The sequence below is a fragment of the Brachyhypopomus gauderio genome, chromosome 2 (genome assembly GCF_052324685.1).
Source record: "Brachyhypopomus gauderio isolate BG-103 chromosome 2, BGAUD_0.2, whole genome shotgun sequence".
Classification (NCBI taxonomy): Eukaryota; Metazoa; Chordata; class Actinopteri; order Gymnotiformes; family Hypopomidae; genus Brachyhypopomus; species Brachyhypopomus gauderio.
This window is the reverse complement of record NC_135212.1, coordinates 38,100,453-38,125,975: the sequence shown is the minus strand read 5'-3', so window position 1 is coordinate 38,125,975 and position 25,523 is coordinate 38,100,453. Positions and strand designations below refer to the sequence as shown.

The 25,523-nt window shown below is 44.4% G+C and overlaps 1 protein-coding gene across 3 annotated transcripts in view; it reads left to right on the top strand.

Annotated features, from left to right (window-relative positions):
- LOC143502845 (inactive phospholipase C-like protein 2) overlaps positions 1 to 25,523 on the top strand; it is a 104,889-nt gene that overhangs the window by 63,132 nt on the left and 16,234 nt on the right. For 2 of the 3 annotated variants that reach the window (XM_076995548.1, XM_076995550.1), the window contains 3 exons: positions 982 to 3,471; positions 22,095 to 22,298; positions 23,153 to 23,228. In XM_076995548.1, the coding sequence (XP_076851663.1) occupies positions 982 to 3,471; positions 22,095 to 22,298; positions 23,153 to 23,228 (2,770 nt within the window). Of the gene's footprint in view, positions 1 to 393; positions 521 to 981; positions 3,472 to 22,094; positions 22,299 to 23,152; positions 23,229 to 25,523 lie in introns of all 3 variants that reach the window. The other variant, XM_076995549.1, reaches the window with a different exon arrangement.

The window sequence follows — 25,523 nt, the reverse complement described above, 5'->3', positions numbered from 1 at the left end:
ATCATATACACTACGTGCCATGTATAAATTAATATACAGTATATATACACACACTAGATTCATATACAGTATACACACACACACACACACACACACACACACACACACACACACACATATATATATATATATAATATATATATATATATGTAATATTGAGACATTATTTTGCTAAAGCACACATTATGTGTTTATAAATATGAATTAATAAGGCTCTTACAAGAACTGACCAAATGGACAAATGGAACCTGTAAGATGTACATTAATAAAATTAAATAATTAGAATAGAAAATTTATAAAAATTCAGATTTGACCTCTTAAGATGCTTTTAATGAAATTTAATGTCATTTATCACTCCACTGTAATGTGCTCCACTCCACTGCTGTGTTCCAGTCACTGGCTTCCAGCTGCTGCCCACATCAGGTCTAAAATGCTGATGCTTGCCTGCAAAGACAAAAATGGACCAGCCCCTCACTACATGACAAACGGTTAAAGCCTGATCTGCAACCCTAACCCTCGAGTACTTTACTTTCTCGCTACTTTCTTTACATTACCTTGAGTACTTTCTAACACTTCTTGTTTGGTACTGTTTGGTATTGTTATTTATCATTGTCTGATAAAGAGTTTATACGTATTTTGCACTTCTGGGTATCAGCACTGATTTCTGTATTTAGCAGTGTTCTAGTTCAGTGGTATATTTGACTCTAACCTACTGTACTGGCTAGGATACATTCTGGGAGTAGATGACAAAGCACTTTTGTAAGTTTGTAAGCTCTGGAGAAGTGTGTCTGCCAAGTGCCAAAAATGTAAATTTGATTACTCTCAATTATGACTATGTGTGAATGTATGTAGGCCTATTGTAATATTCACACTTGCTATAATTTATGGTCATGATTATTTTATTGTCTTCCTGTCATATTGTGTTTCCATATCTGTGTTTGCATGTGCATACTCACCATGGCTGTCCTGCTCTCTCTGCAGAACAGCACCAAGCAGCGGCAGGCGAGGAAAAAGACTGTGTCCTTCAGCACCATGCCGAGCGACCGTAAGATGAACAGCACTGCAGCCTGCATTGCCTTCATGCTGGAGGGCTGTGAGATGAAGAAAGTACGCTCCAACTCACGGATGTACAACCGATACTTCTTACTGGACCCAGACATGCACTGGCTGCGCTGGGAGCCTTCCAAGAAGGACTCAGAAAAGGCCAAGCTAGAGATCAAGAGCATCAAAGAGGTGCGTCTAGGCAAGAAGACCCCTGTTCTCCGGAGCAACGGACTGTCCGATCAGTTTCCAGATGAGTGCGCCTTCTCGATCATTTACGGTGACAACTACGAGTCTCTGGATCTGGTGGCAAGCACAGCAGATGTAGTCAGCACTTGGGTGATGGGGCTGCGGTATTTGGTCTCGTATGGGCGACACACGGTGGGCGTGGTTGAACCCAGCCAACCAAGTGTGAGAAGGTCTTGGATCGGCTCAGTGTTTGAGCTGGCTGATGTAGAGAGGCAGGGATACATTGATTTGTTCCGTTCAACGCAGATAATCAAAGGGCTGAATCCAGGCATGAGGGAGTCTCGCATTGAACTTAAATTCAAAGAGCTTCAGAAGGCCAAAGATCGCTACGGTGAGGGGGTCGACCTAGACACATTCGTAGAGGCATACTGTGAGCTGTGCACGAGACCGGAGATCTTCTTTTTGCTGGTGCAGTTCTCTAGCAACAAGGAGTACCTGGACTCCAAGGACTTGATGCTGTTTGTGGAAGTTGAGCAGGGCGTGGAGGGCGTGACTGAGGACATGTGTCGTGAAATTGTGCGAAAGTATGAGCCTTCGGCAGAAGGGCGCGACCACGGCTACTTGTCCATCGACGGCTTCACACACTACCTCCTGTCTTCTGAGTGCCACATTTTCGACCCGCAGCACAAGCGTGTGTGTCAGGACATGTCACAGCCTTTGTCCCACTACTACATCAGTTCATCGCACAATGCCTCCCTGCTAGAGGACCACTACTGGGGGTCTTCAGACCTCAGTAGTTACGTCCGGGCCCTGCGCATGGGTTGTCGCAGCCTGGAGGTGGTGGTGTGGGATGGCTCTGACTGTGAGCCCGTGGTCTATGTGGGCAGCTCAGTGGCATCACAGCTGGCCTTCTCCAAAGTCCTGGATATCATTAACCAGTACGCCTTTGAGAGCTCAGAGTACCCGCTGATCCTATGCGTGGTGACGCACTGCAGTGTCCCACAGCAGAGAGTCATGGCCCGTCACATGAAGAAGATCTTGGGGGAGAAGCTGCACACAGAGCTTCCCAGCCCAGACCAACATTACCTGCCCTCACCTGAGAAACTGAAGGGCAAGATCCTCCTCAAGGGGAAGTGCCTCCCCCCTGACACCCAGGATTCTGAGGGGGAGGTGACTGATGAGGAGGAGGGGCTTGAGGTGTGGCGGCGTATGGTTGGTGCAGATGAGAAGGACCAGATTAATGGGAATAGCTCCACGAGGCTGCGTCTGTGCAGGGAGTTGTCTGATCTCGTAACACTTTGCAAGTCCATCCAGTTCCGAGACTTTGAGTCATCCAAGAGGGAACAGAAACACTGGGAGATGTGTTCCTTTAATGAGGTAGATGCTAACCGCTTTGCTAATGAGTTCCCTGAGGACTTTGTCTGCTATAACAAGAGATTTTTGTCACGGGTGTTTCCGACCCCCATGCGTATCGATGCCAGCAACATGAACCCTCAGGACTTCTGGAAATGCGGCTGCCAGATAGTGGCTATGAACTATCAGACACCAGGGCTAATGATGGACCTCAACCTGGGCTGGTTCAGGCAAAATGGAAACTGTGGTTACGTGCTTCGCCCAGCCATAATGCGTGAAGAGGTCTCATACTTCAGCGCCAATGCTCGTGATTCATTACCTGGCGTATCTGCCCAACTACTGCACATTAAGGTGATCAGTGGCCAGCACCTGCCCAAACCCCGGGGTTCGGCTGCCAAAGGCGATGTGGTTGAGCCATACATCTACGTGGAGATCCACGGCATCCCTGCTGACTGTGCTGAGCAGCGCACAAAGACTGTGACGCAGAATGGCGACAATCCGATCTTTGACGAAAGCTTTGAGTTCCAGATCAACCTGCCTGAATTGGCAATTTTGCGTTTTGTGGTCCTTGATGATGACTACATTGGGGATGAATTCATTGGCCAGTACACCATTCCCTTTGAGTGCTTGCAGCCTGGTTATCGGCATGTTCCACTGCAGTCACTCACAGGGGAGTTCTTGCCTAATACCACATTATTTGTTCATGTGGCCATTACAAATAGGCGTGGCGGTGGTAAAGCTCACAAGAGGGGCCTTTCTGTGAGAAAGGGGAGAAAGGCACGGGAGTATACCTCAACCAAGAGCACTGGGATCAAAGTGGTGGATGAGCTCTTCAGGGCATCCACACAGCCACTACGAGAGGCAACAGACCTACGGGAAAATGTGCAGGTAAGACCCTGACCCTTACCCTAACACTGACCCTTACCCTAACCCTGACGCTATCCCTACCCCTGACCCTGACACTAACCCTTATCCTGATCCTGAATATATAAACATTTCAATATATAAATATATGTCTGTCATAGTATTGCCCCTGACTCCTTTCTTAGGGCGTGTCCATGTGTGTGAATTCATTTGTCTATGTTTATCTGTGTTTATTTCAGTGTGTACTCTGAATGTGTGTATGTCTGTCATCTGTACCTGTCCCTTGTCTCATGGTTATGTGCTACACTTGTTGCTTGTTGTTGTGTGTATTTAAGTGTTTGTCTCGTCTTTTATGTCAGTTGTTAAGTGTTGTCTATTTGCGAGTCGAATAGCGATTTGCCTGCCTCAACTCCTACATGTTACAATATATATATATACAGTATATACAATATATCAATATACCAATAAGAAACCGTAACTTTTATAACCTTGAACCCTTTCTAATCTTGATCAGGCTGGAGCAGGCACCTCTGCACACCATGAGCTCATCATGAGCTGCTGCTACATTATTTATTTGCTTTTAGTTTGTAGCCATGTAGAAGAGATCACATAATTCTTAAGTCCTTACACTGGCTACCAGGATACTACAGAATTGACTTCAATGTGTTATTACTGGTCTATAAATCTCTTAATGGTGTAGGACCAGTATATCTATCCGATATGCAGCGTAGCTCTGAGCCAGGCAGGACTCTGAGGTCATTAGTCAACTAATCAGGTAGTCCTGTCTCAGGTCTAAACTAAGCTGCATAATATTTGGAAAGGCAGGAGAGAAAAAGCTGGAGTGGCAGCATTTGCCTTACACATGTATTCAAGTAAGAGTATAAAGTACCCTTTCTTAATTCAACTCTTAAAAATAGAATGTTCAAAAACATTACTTAAATATGTGTAACGGAGTAAATGTAGCATGCTAGTACACGCCACTGCTTGTTAGAGTGTGAGTATTGTGAAAACAAGCATGTTGCTCTTCCCTGTTTGGCTTTCATGCTTCATCAACATTAGTTTATTGATGCTTTCGATGCTCTAATAAACCCAGAACTGTTAAAGATGCATGACCAAGATGGTTTACTGATGGTTTACTGATGGTTGTTCTAATAGGTTTAAGCATTACTTACGTGGGTCTTAACTGGGGCTTGCATGAGACAAGAGGAATTGTAATGTTTTAGATGTAACAAGAGCTCATAAGGTTTGTTTTTATGTAGTGAAGATAATTAGTTGTTTGGGTGTTGTTCTGTAAAACTCCCACACTCCCTTGCTGCTCTTCTGTTGTGTTCTTGTCTTTGAGAGCATGCCCTTTATTGGCCTAATTACTTAATATCTACATCTCACAAAGGATCTGAATAACAGAACACAATGCAGGATAACACTTGTTAATTAGACAGGGCATAGCTAGGCTACAGGGGAAAATGTAGTCATTATGGCTAGATATGTTGCAAAGATGGCAAAGCATTATTAGGTATTAAAGACAGCAAAGGGTTGTATGTGAGGTTAGGGTTAGTGCCCTACTCTTCTGAAAGTTTTTCCAATTTTTTCTCCAAGGTATCAGTGTTCTTCTGTATTATCTTTTGCGATGAGTTACACTTTACACCTGGTGTAAGAGTAAAATCTTACGTACACCTGATGTAAGACTTACACCTTATATACACTTGATATATCAGTTTAATCTTACATATACCCAGCCCCGTCGACAGGGGGGGACAACCGGGTCTGTTGTCCCAGGCCCCAGGGGGGCCCATCAAAGAGCCCAGCAATTTATTTTTATTTAAAGTCTATAATTTTAAATAATCTTGAAATCTTTTATTAATATAAAAATTTGTACTTTTTTTTTTTTTTTTTTACCTATCTGCATAGATCCATTAAGTGCATACACCCCCACCTCCCACTTAAAAATGGTTTGATACAGCACCGACCGTAGCCGGCTGATACCCGCCCAACAGTGGGAAATACAGTGGTGGATAGTTAAAGTCAACAAAGGAAAAACATTTACCTGACGAATTTTAATGTTGCATTGTGTTCCAGGTTTGAAAAGTGCTGGAATTTAGGCTAAAGTACTTGAAAATGCTTGAAATTGTAACTACTTCGTTTCACAACAAATAGCTATCTGACTGAACATGTATTACATTGTAATTCCAGGACGAAACATGAGAGAACGTGAAGACGTTAAGATTGGGCGTTTTGAAAATAAACAACCATTAAATAATGTGAATAAAAAGCGAATTATTTCGAATCATTTCGAGTATATGTATAAATATTTAACTTAATTAAGTTTAACGTGCCACCCACCCACCCCCCACACACACACGCACACACACACACACACACATACAGTCCTTGTACATTTAGGATTCTGGGGGCAGGCATGTACTCAGAGGTTGACGAGGTGGGCCTGCTGCCATGGTTCACCCGTCTCCTCACCACTGTCTGTACCTCAGTTTTTATTGCACTTTAGACATTGAGGGCCTTTGAGGGGACGGTGTGGACATACACTGACCAGTGGCCCGGTGCCTTGCCCACGTTTGTCCTAGCACCTGTCCCCTCAATTTTAACTGCACCATAGTATCACACACTACCACACATGCATATACACCAACACCTACACACAACACAGCACTGGGGGTGGAGGGGTGGGAAGGCCTTCCTTCACCCGCTTCCTGCTCCCTGCCGGGGCGGGGGTGGATCGCTGGCGCGGGACAGGGCTGGTGGCTTCCTAGGACTACTACCGGTCCTTGCTGGTCAAGCCATTTGCCCCCACCGCGGAGGGCGTGCTAGTTTGGATAAGAGTGTGTCCTTGTTTCTTTTTGAATAAGTGGACGAATGAGTACGTGTTGGAGGGAGGGGATATATGGGCATGTGTGGGTAAATTTGGAGGTGTATATATGTGCACAGGAGTGTTTATGGGTGTGGTCGAATGTGTGAAGGAATTTATGTTGGGTGAACATGCATGTAGGTGTATATGTGTAAAGGTCTACGTGTGAGGGTGAATTTGAGTGTGTGTATATGTGTATGGGGGAGGGTGTGTGCATGGTAGGGGTGTATAGGGGCGAATGCAAATCTGAGTTTGAGTGTATGGGTGAGGACAGCTGGTTCTGGGACGGGGCTGGTCGTGCCCGGTTCACCCCCGGATGCTCCCCTGAGATCACTGCACCACTCCAGAGGGGGGGCGCCTTGGGGTTCCGGGGTCCGGCTTGGCTCCCCGGCGGGGGGGGGCGGTTGGCCCGCTCTCCTGGGCGGTTGTGGTTCGGGGTGGCCGGGTGCTCCTCGGCGGGAGGTGGGCCCTGCCGGGTGGTGGGTGGCATTCCGGGCGAGTGGCGCCGTGGCTTTGCCGCTGGCCCATGACGGGGGGGGGGCATCCTGGGGGGGGGGCTCTGTTTCCTCTGGTTCCCCCGGATCTGCGCTCCTTAACTGGTGGGGCGCTGTCCGGGGTCTCTCTCTCCCGCCTGTGGGGGCGGGCATGTGAGGGTTTCTGGGAAGTGCGGCTCTGGTACTCCACCGCTCCTTGGGGGGCCGTGGGCGGGTGGAATTCCTGGGTCTTTCTCTGCCCGCCTCTGGCCTCTGGGGGAATGTTGTCGCAGCTATCCACCCTGGCTGGTAAGTACATTCCATACATCTATCCTATGTTGCACTTTTAGGTTGCACATAAACACACACACTCACACACACCCATACATCGCACTCATTTGTACTATATGTATTTGGTTTACTTTCTGTTCTTCTTTGCAGTGGTCATTTGAGCTGGTTGCGTGTTTTATTTTATTATTATCATTATTATTTTTATTTTTTATTATTATTATTTTTTATTTTTTTTCTCTTCTTCTTTCTTTTCCTGCCTCTTTGTCTTTTCCCTTTTTATTCTTTCTCTCCCCCTCTTTTCTTGGTCCACCTAACCCCAATATCACTTTGCATATTGTTATCACTATATTATATATTGTTATCACTATACTATATATTATACAGAATTGTTATAATTGCAATTTAATCTGTACATAAAAACAAAGTTGTCCTCCAAAGATGGGGGGGTGGAGGTGGGCCAAAAAAAAAAAAAAAAAGTTTAACGTGCTGGGAAATATTGAACTGGACCTTGAAAGTGATGTACAAGTGCTTGAATTCCACCTTGTAAAGGTGTATGAACCCTGCAAACATGACTTGGTTCATTGCGCTGAAGCGCGGCGCGCGCGAAGTTACAAAAGTCGAGAGGTGCACGACCTCGCGAATCGACAGCGCGTGAGGCCCTCGCGCATGGGCGGTGCCGCCGCGATTATGTCATTTTTGCCGCGCGGACCCTCGCGCCGCTCGCGACGCGTCAAGTATAAATTAGTAAGCTGTCAGAAACAGCTTTGATGTGTAGCTATATTATATACTATATTGTCTGCTACAGAGGAAATTATGACGTAATGACGTAAGCGGGGGGCACATGAAACTTTCTTGTCCTGGGCCCCAGCAAGACTGTCAACGGGCCTGCATATACCTGCTGTGAGTTTCACCTTACCTACACCTTACCAGTGGGGAACCGTCAGGGCCCTCTACGCCCTCTCAGAGGGCCTAAAATATTCCTAAAACATAAATATATATAATATAATTTATCCTATTTTATTTTATCTACTTACAGTTTGACATCTACACAATTACAAAAATATAAGCAAATAAATTATTCACCCGTGTCTATTCAATCTGTGTTGGAAGGAGGGGTTATGTTAAGTGGAAGCCTATGAGCCTGTGTCTCCCCCTATCAGGACTGTGATGCCCGCTGTTCATTTACAGAGGGCCTGGCAGTTATAATTCAGCACAATATCAGTTTCAAATGACCAATCATATCTTCCGTCTTAATGGGCGGGCTTAACAGTATGATAATTTCCGCCCGCTGTGGCGACGGCGACATTAGCTGGCATTAGCGTACCACCGCTAGCTAGCTTTATTCATTCCTTTGATGTCCTCGTGCGCGTTGTTTACATATTACGCTCCCGAGGAACACGGAGCTGTGGAACTTATTTTGTTGGAACCTTATTTTGCTTAAGAAGTTATCTAGTACATATGTTATTGTTTATTGCGTATTTAAAGCAGTACTGTCATCTCAATTTTATTAATTTTTTTAATTGCAGTTAATTAGGAGAGGAAACTAATTTTTTACGGGGGGGGGGGGGGGGGGGTTGGATGGGAGCGGGTCCAGGTGTAATGGTCACGGTTCACTACTGCACCTTACATACATCTGGTGTATACATCTTACATACATTCCCTCCACTGTATCTCCTTTGTACCCAGACTGAACCTAAGCGCACATTAAGCTCGGTGGGTGAACATGCTTTAGCTGATTAGAGAGAGACAGTACCTTCTTGGATGATTGTTTTTGTCTGGGCATATGAATATCACCTGGTACTTTTTTGTAGGGTCACTAGAATTTCAAATACTTGAGGAACATAGGAAAATAGCAACAAAGATCCCTAACCCTAACCCATGTACTTCAGTGTAGCGATATGGAGGGAGGTCTTCCATTTCACCATACAAAAAACCTGCAAAGGTTAAAAATATCAGTGACGTCATTGTTAGTTTGAGGACATTCCTAATTTCTAAAGATAGTACCAGTGACTGATGCAAAAACTCAAAGTGATTCAGTGATTTCAAGGCAAGAACATGGAAACAGCAGAGAACTGACAGAAATCCAGATTCAAATCTGCCAGTGCGTGCCACTCCACAGGGGTTAGGAAGCCATGGCACTGTGTCGGATTTTCAGTTATCCAGTGTTTGATAATATCTACATCTCTTTGCCTAGATTTTGTTTTTATCTACAGTGGTGTGAAAAAGTGCTTGCCCCCTTCCTGATTTCCTGATTTTTTCCATGTTTGTCACACTTAAATGTTTCAGAACATCAAATCAATTTAAATATTAGTCAAAGACAACACAGGTAAACACAAAATGCTATTTTAATTGAAGGTGTTTATTATTAAGGGAGAAAAAATCCAAACCTACATGGCCCTGTGTGAAAAAGTGATTGCCCCCTAAACCTAACAGTTGGTTGGGCCACCTGTTGTGGACAGGCATAGACTTGGGGTTAGGGTTTGTGTGCACGTACGTAATGACGTGTACTGCTTGGGTCACGTGGTGTCTGTGGCGGTAACAATTTGCAATATCACCTGTGCACTTGCTAGGTGAGGGCCAGGTAGTGAGTGGGTGGTGGGGGAAGCCTACTTTTGCTGACCGTTTAAACACCGTAAGTCGCTGATGTGAATTTGGGGACTAAGGACTATTGCTTGTATCCGGATTTTATGCCGTTTGTGAATTGTGAGGATCTATGGATGATGATGTTTTAATTTTGGAATATAGGATTGATACGAAATAAAGCAACCATATCTCAAGCTTGGACTTACGTTTTGAACAGCCAACGCGTCGGGCACTAGTTTCCTCCATTCAGCCGCTCAACGACTTTTAAGTTTTTGGACAGTCGTCAACACCACCTTAGCAGCAAAAAGTGCAACCAAGCGTTTGTGATAACTTGCAATGAGTCTTTTACAGCATTGTGGAGGAATTTTGGCCCACTCATCTTCACGGGATTGTTGTAATTCAGCCACATTGGAGGGTTTTCGATCATGAACGGCCTTTTTAAGGTGATGCCACAGCATCACAATCAGATTGAGGTCAGGACTAGGCCACTCCAAAGTCTTCATTTTGTTTTTCTTCAGCCATTCAGAGGTGGACTAGCTGGTTTGTTTAGGTTCATTGTCCTGCTGCAGAACCCAAGTTCGTTTCAGCTTGAGGTCACAAACAGATGGTTGGACATTCTCCTTCAGGATCTTGGTAGACAACAGAATTCATAGTTACATTTATCAAGTCTTCCAGGCCCTGATTCAGCAAAACAGCCCCAGACCATCACACTACCACCACCATATTTTACTGTTGGTATAATGTTCTTTTTCTGGAATGCAGTGTTTCTTTTACGCCAGATGTACTGGGACACACACCTTCCAAAGTGTTCAACTTTTGTCTCATCCGTCCACAGAATGTTTTCCCAAAAGTCTTGGGGATCATCAAGATGTGTTCTGAAAAAATTTAGATGAGCTTTAATGTTCTTTTTGCTCAGTAGTGGTTTTCGTCTAGGAACTCTGCCATGTAGGCCATTTTTGCCCATTCTCTCTCTGATGGTGGAGGCATGAACATTGACCTTAACTGAGGCAAGTGAGGCCTGCAGTTCTTTGGATGTTGTTGTCGGGTCTTTTGTGACCTCTTGGATGAGTCGGCGATGTGCTCTTGCGGTAATTTTGGGCGGCCGGCCACTCCTGGGAAGGTTCACCACTGTTCCATGTCTTCAATGGCTCTCACTGTGGTTCGCTGGAGTCCCAAAGCTTTGGAAATGGCTCTATAACCCTTTCCAGAGTGATAGATCTCAATTACCTTCTTTTTCAATTGTTCCTGAATTTCTTTGGATCTTGACATGATGTGTAGCTTTTAAGGATCTTTTGGTGGACTTCACTTTGTCAGGCAGGTCCTATTTAATTTGAGAACAGGTGTGGAAATAATCAGGCCTGGGAATGGCTAGAGACAGTGTACTCAGGTGTCAGAAACCACAGTGACGGTATATTTTAACAAGGGGGCAATCACTTTTTCACACAGGGCCATGTAGTTTTGTGTCAGGGCTGGCTCAGATGCCGCTGCTTCTATCACCAGGAGAGGCACCCGAGACAGTCCTAGACTCACAGGGCGTAACCAGCGGTGATCCGTTTCAGCTGTTCCGAGGGCATCTTAAGGAAGCTTGGTGAGGCGGATCATTGCTGATTCGTTTGATCATGTCTGCACGTTCTCAGCCTGCTTCTACTTTTCTCGTGGTTGCGTTTCGCTACAAGATGTCTTGTCGCCTTTCTCTCTCTGACTACTCCTTTACTTATTCGAGGTTCTCTCTCCTGCGTCGCTCCCTGACCTACCTCAAGTTTTCCTCCATCTATATTTTTTCCTATCATGTCTTATCTTTATTTTGGGAAGGGTTTTGTGTTGTTGCGGCATATTTGCCTGCTGCCAGTTACTTCCCCTGGCGTCCTTGGTTTAATTTTTCAGGTTGCTGTTTTTTCCACGTTCTTTTGGTTGCTTTAATTATTTTATTTCTCTCTCCCATCTCGTTACGGTAATTCATTTCACGCGTTGAGTTTTCCGCATTGGTTTTGTTTCTAGTTTTACCGTGCTCGCACCATTTAGGTTTCTTTTCCTTCTATGCATCGCGATTACCGCGTTGTTTTGTTTGTTTTATTGTGCTTTCACGATTTTGTTTTCTGTTCTTTTATGCGTTGAGTATTCCGCGTTCCTTTTGTTTATTCTACCTGTGTTGTGTTACGTGTTTAACCCTCGTGCTTGCGTCTAACTCTGTCAAACGCATTAGTGTTGTTTACCAGCACTTGGGTCCACCCTTCTCTCTATTGCTATATGTGGTGTGTACATCCCTGTACTCACAGAACGAATCAGCTGAAACATGGACCCAGCTGCTAAACACGAAACAGCAGAATTAAGAGCTGCCCTCACTAACCAAGGGCAGCTGCTTGGCAGCCATGACCAGGTACTATGGCAGATTATGGAGCAACTCAACGACATAACCGTCGCTATACAGACTCTAGCCGGTTCAACTGCAGCGTCCCATGATCCTCCCATTAGACCAGTTGAATCTCCCGTCTCAGCTCCATGCCTTGAACTAGAGGTCTGCACTCCCGCGGTAATCCCGCGGGTCCCGCGGGACCCGACAGAATATCTTGCGGCGCGGGACAGAATTTAATTGTTATTGGCGGGAGCGGGAGTTGAATTAGTCCAGGCGATGCGGGAGCGGGACCACATATACATGTAGAAAAATCCCGCAAATTAATAGTCTAGAAAATTATAATAATAACAACGCAATGATTTCCTTGCATAAGGAACAGGACGAAAACAACTAATCATTCAGTAAGTAAGTAATAAACTCATTCAAAATATTGGCTAAGCAACTGATCACGTGAACATGAAGTGTGCGTCATTTTGTCATTTTGATATAGAAATGGCAGAGACTGTAGACCAGGGGTCGGCAACCTTTGAGACATGGAGTGCCAACTTTAACATGTCCAGTCAATGAGTGTGCCGCTATGGCAGCGAGTTTAAATTGTTGACCGAGGAGGGGGAGAGGTGTAAATTGACACAAAAAGTATTATATCGCGATCGATCGCCAAGTTTAAACGCCTCCGCCGTTCGCGCGAGGTGTGCGTGCGGAGTCGCGCGCTACGGTCACTCGCGAAAGTATAATCCATTAATAGAATAATTTATATTAAAATATATATTTTTGCTGATGCTGGTCCAGCGTGTCGCGTGCCAGTGACTATGCCTCGGTGTGCCAATGGTGGCACGCGTGCCATAGGTTGCCGACCCCTGCTGTAGACGGTCAACCAGTTTCAGCTGTGGAAAATTCTATTAAAACAGGCGAATACACCACAATTAAGCCAACTACAGGAAAGTCTGATGCATGGAAGTCATATTCCATTGTAATTAATGGAGATGGAAATCGGCTTGTTGTGATACATGTCAGAAAGTGTTGGTGTACGTCACCTGACGGGATGTGTTTGGACTGTGATAAGAAATGGGACAGCGCGATCAATCGCTATATTGCTGTTTTAATAAATACATAAGAAAATTTCAAGTACTAAATCTAATTAATTCAATTCATATTAGGATTGCGGGCGGGGGCGACAGAAATGTGTATGTGGTGGGCGGGTGCGGGATTAAAACAAGCGATTTTTTGGCCGGTGCGGGCGGGAGTGGGATTAAAACAAGCAGGTGCGGGCGGGGGGGGGACTCCTCTTCCTCTCTTCCCTCCTCACGACAGGGAGGGTCCCCCTCAAGTTCTAGGATGCCCACCCGCAGGGGCGAGAGTGCCCGGGAAGGAGAGGGGTCCTTCTCCTGCCACATCTTTACAGCCTTCTGGAGGTATTCTTCTGCCAGCTCGGGAATAACGGTCTCCCGAGCCGCGCACAGCATATAAGAGCACTCCGGGTCTTGCTGGAGCTGGGCCCTAGTCGGCGTGGCCTTGCGGCGCGGGGGGGGGGGGGGGGGGGGGGGTGAGGAAGAAGCGCGGTGATGCCGCTTGCTGAGGCGCTTTGCCTTTTTCGGCCGGGTTGCGTAGCCTGGCATGGTCTTGGTGTCTCTGGTCGGATCGTCGTTCTGTGATGTCCGGGCTGTCACGAAGGATGAGACACGGAATCCTCTGCTGCGACAGACGTCACTTTTATTATTCACAAGTATAGCGCTTATAGCGCACGGAGAACACAAATATTGCGCAATAGCGCACGTGGAACATGTACACAAACACAGCAACGTGTAGACTGTAGACAACGATGAGCACAGGACACTGCAGGAGCGCACATTAAATAGACAAACCACATTAGCCCCACGTGATTACAAGACGAATCACAGGTGAGACAGATTATCACACGACATAGCCATCACCACAGATATCCACAGACGCAGACGATGCACATGGACAACGTAAACACACGCCCAAAAGGGAGGGGCCGGGGTCCTCAACGTGACAGTCAATGTAAAATGGAATACAGTGTCTAATCGCAGTTAAGGTCCACAAACATACATTAGCATAAACTCTATATCACAAAAAATACAATTTTTTGTACTTGAGTATTAATAATAACTGAGTAATTTAGGTGAAGATACTTTTAGGTATATATTTATCCCCATACTTCCTCTTTTGTGTTCCAATTACAAGCAAAACATATCACTCCGCAATTCACATATGTTCAGTATAAATAATGTAAATGTGTGGTTAACTTAATGGTGCAAAATGGAAATGGATACAGAAAGCTACCTTACCAAGATTTTCATACAGGTGATATAAATAATCCAAAATGTAGGCTATAAAAAGAGCAGCTAACAGTGAATGCTGAAGGTTGATTGACCATGGCATGCCCATTTGTAGAAAATCCAGTAGATGAGGGAGCGTGTGTAGTGCGCAGCGCATTCATGCTACCAGCTCCAAGGTCATTCCAGGACAGGACAGATCCACTGGGCTTTCCAGATGACTACTTATTTGAGCGCTGCAGGTTCAGAAGACACAGTATTATTTATCTCTGTAAATTATTGGGGCCATTTATTGAGAAGACCACTAGACTGTTGAGGGCTTTAAACTTCTATTTACCACTTTAGCCCAGCGCGTTCGTTTGATGGGAAAGAGATAGCAGGAACAACCATACCAAAATTATAGCAATAGCAAAAAAGGCCTTTATTAAAACAGAGATATCTCTGGGGATCTCACATTCTAACATTTTACATCAGAGAGACCCAACCAGTGTTTGTACATGTCGTCTTTATATACGATTTCTCCGCCCCCAAACGCTTAGATCTTCTTCTATACTTTACATGGTGTTGTTGTTTGAGCAAACATGATTTTGCTGTTCAAGCAGACATGACTTTTCCATTTGTTTCAACATATTAGAATATCTGTTCAAAGGGATGCTGTCCTACACCAGTATGTTGTACTTCTCCTTTATCAGTCTAACACTGCGGTCCTCAACTTCCCGTTGACTGGGTCATCTTCCCTTTGAAACTCCTTACACATCATGATTTCCTATGGCCCTTCTTAGGGTTTACAGCTTAAACACATCTAATGCAGTAGTTATATTTAATTACTATATTATGTTAATGGTAAGCAAAATATATTGTTGCTAATGCTAGTGCTAAGCAAAAACCCAAAATCACAAGACATAGTAAAGCTCTTACTAAACCCCAAACGGTCTGTATCGCTTTGCGCTTCTTTGCCAGTGGCGCATTTCTGTACAGCATTGGGGATGCAGAACATCTTAGTAAGGCAACGGTCTGCAGCGAAAATCGAAAGGTTTGCCTTGCGCTTAGCGCTTACTTAATATATTCATCAAATTCCACAATGATGGGGCGTCTGCTGTTTTGCTCTAAAGCAATGTCTTCTGCAGGAGTGAGGGCTGCTAAAGGAGCTGAAGTGAAGCTGAAGTGTGTACTACTTACGAGCGTTTCGCCACGGCTATGAGAAGCACATTTTACCATCCATCCTCAGGGGGTGTAGTGGGGCCTTGTCTCTTGCACTTAAACAAGGAAAAATGTCCTAGCATTCAGAACACTAGCCTCAGAAAGTGGATGGGGCGTTGACGCCCTCATGGCAATTATCAAGAAGGGTCATCAGAAGATAAATGCCTCCTGACATTCGTTGACTCAGGTGCTGCTGTCAATTTTATCTCTTTGGCCAAAGAACTGGGGGTTCCGCTTACTGACCTAGATAAGCTTCTGTCTGTAGCGGCTGTTGATGGGTGTACCTTAACTTCAGGTGAAGTCAACAAGCAAACTATACTGCTAGATATGAGTATTGGGGGTCATAGAGAACAACCTTTATGTCAACAGCGCGCCCCAGATGCGTATTATTCTGAGTTTTCCTTGGCTCCAATCCCACAGCCCAGAGTTGGATTGGCTTTCCCGCTCAGTCCGTAATTGGGGAGCCAACTGCAAGGAAACATGCTTAAAAAGTAACCCTGAAACCGGTCACACACCGGATCCTGTTGATCTTACTCAGGTTCCTGCCGTTTACCACAACCTCAGAGAGGTATTTAGTAAAAAAAGGCAGGTTTACTCCCTCCTCATAGGGCTCATGACATAGCTATTGAGCTACGTTCAGGTACTAGTCCTCCTAGGGGCCGTCTTTTCTCTTTGGCCATTCCTGAATGTAGAGCTATGGAAACGTACATACAGGAGGCCCTGGCAGCCGGGTTCATCCGTCCATCCACCTCTCCTGTTGGAGCAGGTTTTTTCTTTGTTGGGAAGAAAGATGGAGGACTAAGACCTTGTATCGACTACCGGGGGCTTAATAAGATCACGGTTAAGGATTGTCACCCTCTACCCCTCATGGCTACCGCCTTTGAGGCCCTCCAGCAGGCCATGATATTCACGAAGCTCGATCTGAGAAGTGCCTATAATTTAGTCAGGATGAGAGAAGGTGATGAATAGAAAACCACTTTTATCACATCTTCTGGCCACTGTTAGCACCTGGTCATGCCCTTCGGTTTAATGTATGCCCCGGTCGTGTTCCAGTGCTTTATTAACGAGGTTTTAAGGGAATCTCTGGACAGGTACGTCTTTGTTTATCTGGACGATATCCTTATCTACAGTAGATCTGAGACTGAACATAAACACGTCCGGCGGGTGCTTCAGTTACTCCTCGAAAACCATCTGTACGTTAAACTAGAGAAGTCGCTATTTCATGTCCAAGAGATAGGTTTTCTTGGCTATCGTATTGCCCAGAACACTCTGGCCATGTATGCCGGATCCCGACCTACCGTTCATAGTAGAGGTCGACGCCTCTGACTACCGGAACAAAAAACGCTAAGCCTGATGCACTGTCCCGCCAGTGGGAGTTGCCACCTCACTCTTCTGAGCCCAGCACAGTACTGCCAGCATTCAAAATTGTGGCACCTCTGCAGTGGGCTGTAGAAACCAAGCAATCACTTACCAGTGACCCTGGGCCTGGTGGTGGTCCCTCTAGTCGTCTCTATGTCCACCCTAGGTTACGAAAGAAGGTAATGGAGTGGGGTCACAATTCGCCTTTTGCTGCCCATCCCAGGTCACGTTGTATGCTAAAGCTCCTTCAGGGTAGGTTCTGGTAGCCCGGGATGGATCAAGAGGTGACTCGTTTTGTCACCGCTTGTGAAACATGTACCAGGAATAAGGTGACTCATACTAAACCTGCCGGTTTGTTATGCCCACTTCCTATTCCTTCAAGGCCTTGGATGCACGTGGCTTTGGATTTCGTAACCGGGTTACCTCCCTCTCGGGGTAACACCACTATTCTGGTCATTGTTGATCGGTTTTCCAAAACAGCGAGATTTCTGGCCTTACTTCAACTCCCCTCAGCCCGTGAGACTAGGGTTGTCCCGATCCGATATTTGGATCAGGTCGGCCGCCGATATTAGCAAAAAATGCATATCGGTATTGAATCGGCAGGCACGAGAAAATGCCGATCCAGACTCCCGATCCAGTTTTTTTTTTAAGTCCGATCCTGGTTTTCCAGTGCACCCATTTAGATAATCCATTCCGGTTTTTGCTGTGGGAGTAAAATCCGGTCCGCATTTTCCAGCACACCTTCTGCACACGAGCATAGCGTCTGCCCCAATTTAGCTCCGCGGCATCTCTTAACCATTAGGACCACCGTGTAAATTTGAAGTTATCGGTAAAAATGTCAGTTGTGTGGGATTATTTTACTTTAAAGGATGACAAAGACGAAGAGGTAGAGTGCAACATATGCCACAGTAAAGTCAAGCGTGGTGGTAAAGCTGTAAGAACTTTTAATACAGCCAATCTAATCAAGCATTTAGCGAAATACACCCATAAACAACATGACGAGTTTCTAAAGAAAACCGAAGACAAAAAGAAAGGTCCTACACAACTAACACTGGCAGAAACGCTTTGGCAGAAATTGAAGGGAGTGTATAGATGGGGATGGAGCAGCAAAGTGTGGAGTAGAAGGCATTTTGCTTTTAATTAGTTTACGATATGTGTACAGATTTTTTTTAAGCTTTGGTTTACACTTGTTCAAGAGCACTGATGGATGTTAATGTTAATAGACTATTTGTTAATAGACTATTTTCCACTCAGGTTGTGTGTTTTGCTTTTTTAATTTAATTTACAATATTATTTGCACTTGTGGCTTTATAATCCTTGGTTTACTGATGCTATTTCTGTTTGTTATTTAATATTTTGTCTATTTTGAGTTTATTAATTGCTAAATAAACAGGTCAGTTTCTCCTTACCAACCATTGTGTATTATTCAAACACACCTAATTCAGCTGGCTACTTGTTATCAAGAGTAAAACGCTTTTCAACATGAGTTTGACAACAAAGTAAGTTGGCTAAATAACTTTAAACTTTAATACATGCTCGGAAAGGCCGGTATCGGTATTAACCGATATTGGTATCGGATCGGAAGTGCAAATAAATATCAGTATCGTGAGACTGCATCTCTCTTCCTGCATCACTTAGTCCGGCACCACGGCTTCCCTACCTACGTGGTGTTCGATAGGGGACCCCAGTTTACCAGTCACTTTTGGGGCTCTTTCCTGAGGCTCTTGGGGGCCAAAGCTAGTTTATCCTCTGGGTTTCACCCCCAGACTAATGGACAAACTGAGCGCACTAGCCAGGACCTTAAGCAGACGCTTCGGTGTCTGACTTCCTCCTGACTTCCTGACGAGCTCTGTCAGGGCTGGCTCGGATACCGCTCCTTCTACCACCAGGAGAGTCAGCCCTAGACTCGCTGGGCATAATCAGCGGTGATCCATTTCAGCTGTTCCGAGGGCTTCTTAAGGAAACTTGGTGAGGCGGATCATTGCTGATTCGTTCGGTCTGCATGTTCTCAGCCTGCTTCTACTTTTCTCGTGGTTGCGTTTCGCTACAAGGTGTTTCGTCACCTTTCTCTCTCTGACTACTCCTTTGCTTATTCGAGGTTCTCTCTCCTGCATCGCTCCCTGACCTACCTCAAGTTTTCCTCCATCTATATTTCTTCCTATCAGTCTTATCTTTATTTTAGGAAGGGTTTTGTGTTGTTGCGGCGTTATTGCCTGCTGCCAGTTACTTCCCCTGGCGTCCTTGGTTTTATTTTTTATTTTGTTTCTTTCTCCTGTCTCCTTACGGTTGAGTATTTCCTTTCACGCGTTGGTTTTTGTTTCTAGTTTTACCGTGCTTGCACGATTTAGGTTTCTTTTCCTTCTATGCGTTGAGATTACCGTGTTGTTTTGTTTCTCGTTTTATCGCACTTTCACGATTTTGTTTTCTGTTCTTTTATGCGTTGAGTATTCTGCATTGCTTTCATTTATTCTACCTGTGTTGTTACATGTTTAACCCTTGTGTTTAGCTCTGTCAAACGCATTAGTGTCTACCGGCACTTGGGTCCACCCTTCTCTCTATTACTATAGGCAGTATGTACATCCCTGTACTCCCGCATTAGAGTTTGGATTTTTTTCTCCCTTAATAATAAAAAAACACCTTCATTTAAAAATAGCATTTTGTGTTTACCTGTTCTGTGTTTAAACTATGCATCAGTCTTGGCATCCTCCCTCACCGTTCACAGATATCTTTTTATGCATTATAAATGCATAACTAATAAATACACTATACTGCCAAAAGTATTTGCTCACCCATCCACATTATCGGAATCACTTCCATGGCCAGAGGTGTATGAAATTAAGCACCTAGGTATGCAGACTGTTTTAACAAACATTTGTGAAAGAATGGATCACTCTCAGGAGCTCAGTGGAATTGTGATGCCACCTCTGCAACAAATCCAGTCATGAAATTTCCTTACTCTTAAATATTCCACGGTCAGCTGTCAACTATATAAGAAAATGAAAATGTTTGGGAACGACAACAACTCAACCACAAAGTGGTAGGCCACGTAAACTGACGGAGTGGGGTCAGTGGATGCTGAAGCGCAAAGTGCGAAGATGTCGCCAACTTTCTGCAGAGTCAATCACTACAGACATCCAAACTTCATGTGGTCTTCAGATTAGCTCAAGAACGGTGCGCAGACAGCTTCATGGAATGAATTTCCATGGTCGAGCAGCTGCATCCAAGCCATACATCACCAAGTCCAATGCAAAGCGCCGGATGCAGTGGTGTAAAGCAGTGGAGGCACGTTCTCTGGAGTGACGAATCGCGCTTCTTTACCTGGCAATCTGATGGACAAGTCTGGGTTTGGCGGTTGCCAGGAGAATGGTACTTGTCTGACTGCATTGTGCCAAGTGTAAAGTTTGGTGGAGGGGGGATTATAGTGTGGGGTGGTTTTTCATGACTTTGGGCTTTCATGCTTCCTTGCTTATTAATTTGTCTACTTTGTGGACGCCTTTGGGATGAATTAGACCAGAGACTGAGAGCCAGTCCTTCTCATCCAACATCTGTATGTGACCTCACAAATGCACTTTTGAAAGAATTGTCAAAAATCCACATAAACACGCTCCTAAACCGTGTGGACAGCCTTCCAAGAAGAGTTGAAGATATTCTAGCCTCAAATGGTGGACCGACATCATATTGAACTCTATGGATTAGGAATGGGATGTCACTTAAGCTCATAGGTTAACAAATACTTTTGGCAATATAGTGTATTTATTTTTCAATTTTCTTATTCAGTTAGGGAGCAGAGAGTGCCTGGAGCTTTCTGCTTACACACACACACACACAGGGAGCAGAGAGTGCCTGGAGCTTTCTGCTTACACACACACACACACACACACACACACACACACACACACATGAACACACACACTTGCATGCATGCACACATGGTGATGGATGAATTTGATTCTTTTAGGCTGCAGAAATGTGCCATTCTAGAGCCATTCTAATATTGTTATAGCTTTGTTTTCATATTTTTTATATTTTATTTTATACCCACATGTCCTAGTGTTTCAGGAAATGATCTCAGATGAAGATTTGCCTCAACCTTTATGCTGTTTCTGCTGGAAGATACTAACGAAAAAAAGTTTTGTAGTTTCTATGGCAATCAAATATTACGCAAAACTGCTTCAGACTTTGGGTTTCCTCACATGACAAGACAGCAGTATGAATGCTACACGTATCTAGTTTTTTGACAGGTTCAATACTGACAGAATTTTCTTCAGACCTAAAGCAGAACAGAGAGTGTACAGTGAGCAGAAGTGAGACTGTTGTCTGTGGGGTTTCAAACGGCCTTCCAGCAGCAGTGACTCATGGGTAAAGAAGCAGTGACTCATGGGTAAAGGATTCTGTACCAGTATCCTTAAGGGCTCTCACTCATCTACTGAATGGCAGCTAGGGGTGGCTATGACACCTTCATAAACCTTCGTGAACATCTCCATTAGTTGTGCTCTAACCAAACTGAGTTGAGGGTTGAACAGGGTTGAAGAGTATCCAGGGTTATGATGTGTGCTGCAGCACCTCTGTGCTGCTGATGTGGTAACAGGGCAGAGAGATGACCAGGATGAAGACAGAGGGCTCAGAATTATGAAGCAGGATTGTCACTGCAGTGTGACAACTAAAGCCCCAACACTACACATGAAAATACATCTGTAACAAATTGCCAGTGTGCACCGGAAGTAATATTTTCCCACACTCTCACAGTATTAGTGAGCATAAGTGTGTGTTGTGTGATTTGAACTGTGATGTAAGGGGACATTAAAGTGAAGGGGGAAAGAAAGAGTGAGGGAGGAAGAAATAGAGAAACTGTATTAGACATAAAACAAAAACTGTGTGTGTGTGTGAGAGAGAGAGAGAGCACATATTAGGATTTTTAGGAGTGTAGAGTTGAACAAGGCACAAAGATTTATAAATGTTATAGATCTCTAGTATAAATGTTATAATTCTCTCCTCTGCAAATCAGGTAACACCAACCACTTGGGTTTGGGTTAGAGATTTTACGATTAGAGACGTTAGGGTTAGAGGTAGGGTTAGGGTTAGAGACGCTAGGGTCAGTTAAGGTTAGGGTTAGTGTTAGGCTTAACACAGATTCTACACAAGAACATACAGCCCTTGTGACAATTCTTACATACTTAACACTAAACTTCCTATGCATGCATGTGTGTGTGCATGCGTGTGTCTTACAGAATGCCCTGGTGTCGTTTAAGGAACTGTGTGGTCTGACTCCAGCAGCTAATATGAAGCAATGCATCCTGGCTGTGTCGTCTTGGCTCCTGCACAGTGAGCGAGCGGAGCGTGTGACGGTGGATCTGAGTCATGCTTATCCAAGCATGGAGGCACAGGGCCCCGTACCAGAGCTTCTTCGCAAAGTCCTCACCGCCTATGACACGGTGTGCCAGCACACTGCCATATTAGCACACTACCTCTTTAGCACACCAGCACACATTAGCACACTGCCCCATTAGCACACATTAGCATGTTAGCATACTTGTACATTAGCACACTTCCCTTTTGGCATGCCAGCAAAATGACTGGTTAGCACATCAGAAGACTGCCCTGTTAACATGGCAGCACACTGACCAGTTAGCATACTCTGTGTTAGCATGCAAGCACTCTTACCATGTTAGTATGCAGTCACCCTGCTGATATAGCATGCTAGAACACTGCCACATTAGCCCATAAGTGCACTGCCACATTAGCCCATAAATGCACTGCCATGTTAGCCCTTAAACACACTGCCATGTTAGCCCATACATACACTGCCATGTTAGCCCATAAACACACTGCCACGTTAACACATGAGCACACTTACCAGCTAGCACACTAGTATACTGCCAAGTTAACTTGTGAACACACTGCCTTGTTAGCATGCTTGCATGCATCCACTTTCCACAGTACTATCACACTGCTGCATTAGGATACTAGGACATGCATTCAGTTTTCCAATCTCCTTTTCCCACAGTACAGAAACAACTATAAGTCAAATCAAAATAACTTTGAGTGGAGCATTACAGCACTGTCCTACCTAAATAAACTCACTGTGCTGTGAAAGAGACTTTCAGACTTCTTCAGCTCTGTGACAGGAAGCTGGTCATTGTTTATCCTAGCCTATACAATGATGCTAAATCCCATAATGGCCTAGTAAACATGTGTGTGTGTGCGTGTGTGTGTGTGTCTCTCTCTCTCTCTGCTGTATCCCACTTCCTGTTGTGACTTCCTGTTTCCTGTGGCTGACTTCCTGCAGATGATCCAGACAAGCCGCACTCTGATTGAATCAGCAGACAGTGTGTATGCCAAACTCACCCAAGCCCAACGAGCAGGTAAGAATGTATGTACACACACACACACACACACACACACACATAAATACGCACGTACACACATGTGCACACACATACACACAAGCAAAATAAAGAAGGAAATAAATGTTTTGTTACTGAATGGGGGATTAGTGCTGGGCCTCTTAGGAAGACGCTGTGGTAACTGCACAGAATGAGATAATTAGGACAAAACATCAACTAATTAGCCAGTCACAAAGCTGTCTGACATTTCACATCCTACACAGATCCAGATACCGAAACAGAAGCAGCAACATCATGAAAACAAACTTACACAAGATTTTTCAGAATATTCAGCAGGTGCATTATATTGCTCCCATCATACTCCACCCATTATACTCCACCCATTACACTGCATCCATCATACTCCACCAGCAAGGCCTTCTCTGTTGGCCTAAAAAAGATACAATCCCAAAGCATTTAACGAATTACATTTCAGCCATCATTTGTTGCCAGGAAGAGTCAAAGTCAAAGAAATCTGCAGGCCCTCTAATACAAAATAAATGTTGATGAAACACAAAGTGAATGTTGCTTCAACCAATCAGATTTTGAGTTAGTGACACCAGGGACCACTAGCAGGCATATGGCAACATCATTCAGACCCACTCCTTGGCTAGTCTGGCTAAAGTAGAAGAAGAAACAGATCTGGTGGCAGATTTATTTTTAAAGCCATTTTCAAAATGAATTTTTCAAGAAAAGCTTGTCACAACCAGGAAGAGGATTTGTCCACCACTTTCAGGTTACCAACTAGTATTTGGTAGTAGTTGGTGGTAGTTAGCATTAGCTTCGATGGTAATAGAAAACGCACAGATCAAGATTAATTGAACTGTTTTTGAGGAAAGAGAGGAGGATAGATTTTGTTTACAAATAATCAGATTTTTTTGACGAGTATAATGTTGCTATTTTACTGAATAATATTTCAAGTTTCTGATGTTATTTTTGAAGTTTTTTATGTGTGTTGCAACTGTAGCTGCAGTAGAAGGAGACTTGTTCACCCCTGGATTGTTTATTCAATAAAGGTCTTTTTTAAGGCTACAGATTTATCTATCTGTGTTGCACTGGCTCTTTATACTGTACTTCTGCATATTAAGATGGTTTTTATAACCATATATTTGTTGCTGAGGGCTAGATTGATTCAGATAGAGCATTACTGAAGGCCTAGTTGTGAAATGCACGGTCTGCCATTGTACTCCACCAACAATACACTCCACCTATCATACTCCACCCATTACACTCCACCCATTATACTCCACCCATTCTGATCAACCACCACATCATATTTTCTGAAGCAGCATATTGAAGTAACCAGGCTGTAGCAACTGATTCATTTTTCATTTTTGCTCGGATGTATTTTTTTGTCTGTCCAGCACACAATTAGATCTTTCTCCTCTGTCAGAAAACAGAAAAAATGTTTTTCTTGTGCTGTATAAACTAGTACAGAAACAATCACTATAGATCTCAGAGATAAGGATCCATCTTGATACGTATGAGATGTGACATACATATCTTGTGTGTATTTTTGTGAAAGAGCAGTATTTGCAAACCAGGTTCTTTGTTGGGGATCTCAACTGAAAGTGTGAGCCTTGTGTGTGTTTGCTCATAGAGTGTGTGAGCCATGTGTGTGTTTGCTCATAGAGTGTGTGAGCCTTGTGTGCTATCATTAGTGTAACGTGTATTCAGGCCACAGGTGATGAATGTTGTGTAATGTGTGAATCTGAGGTCAATCTGAGGTCCTGAGAAGTGGTATAAGACTCCTTATAATATCTCTCCTCCACCCTCCACAGACCTTGTTACATGTCAGTCTGTGTTCCTCTGAGAAGAGAGGGTTCTGTCAGAGCCCTGTTAGCTTTGATATCACCATTGCCTTACAGTGTCACTACTAAAGCATTACACCAAGAGACAGAAGAATGTTAGTAAACAAGTCTCCCCTCACTCTCTCACTCTTGCTCTCGTTTTCACTCTCACTCTTGCTCTCACTCTCTCATTCTCTCTTTCTTACACTCTCATCCCCTCTCGCACTCTCTCTCACTCTCTGTCTTTCTCTCGCCCACCTCTTTCTCTCTATCTCTCTCTTTCGCCCACTCTCTCTCTCCTCCTGACTCTTCCAAGCTCTTATTCAGACGTTGAATCATGCCTTCATTAATGCTTGTTTCCTTTCTCACAGAAATAGCCGCTTGCACACGCTCATTTAGTGCACACTCAAACACTCCTCTACTGCACACTCATTTAGTTCGCTAACTCAGACACTGTCATCCCTCGCACAAACACTCATCTAGT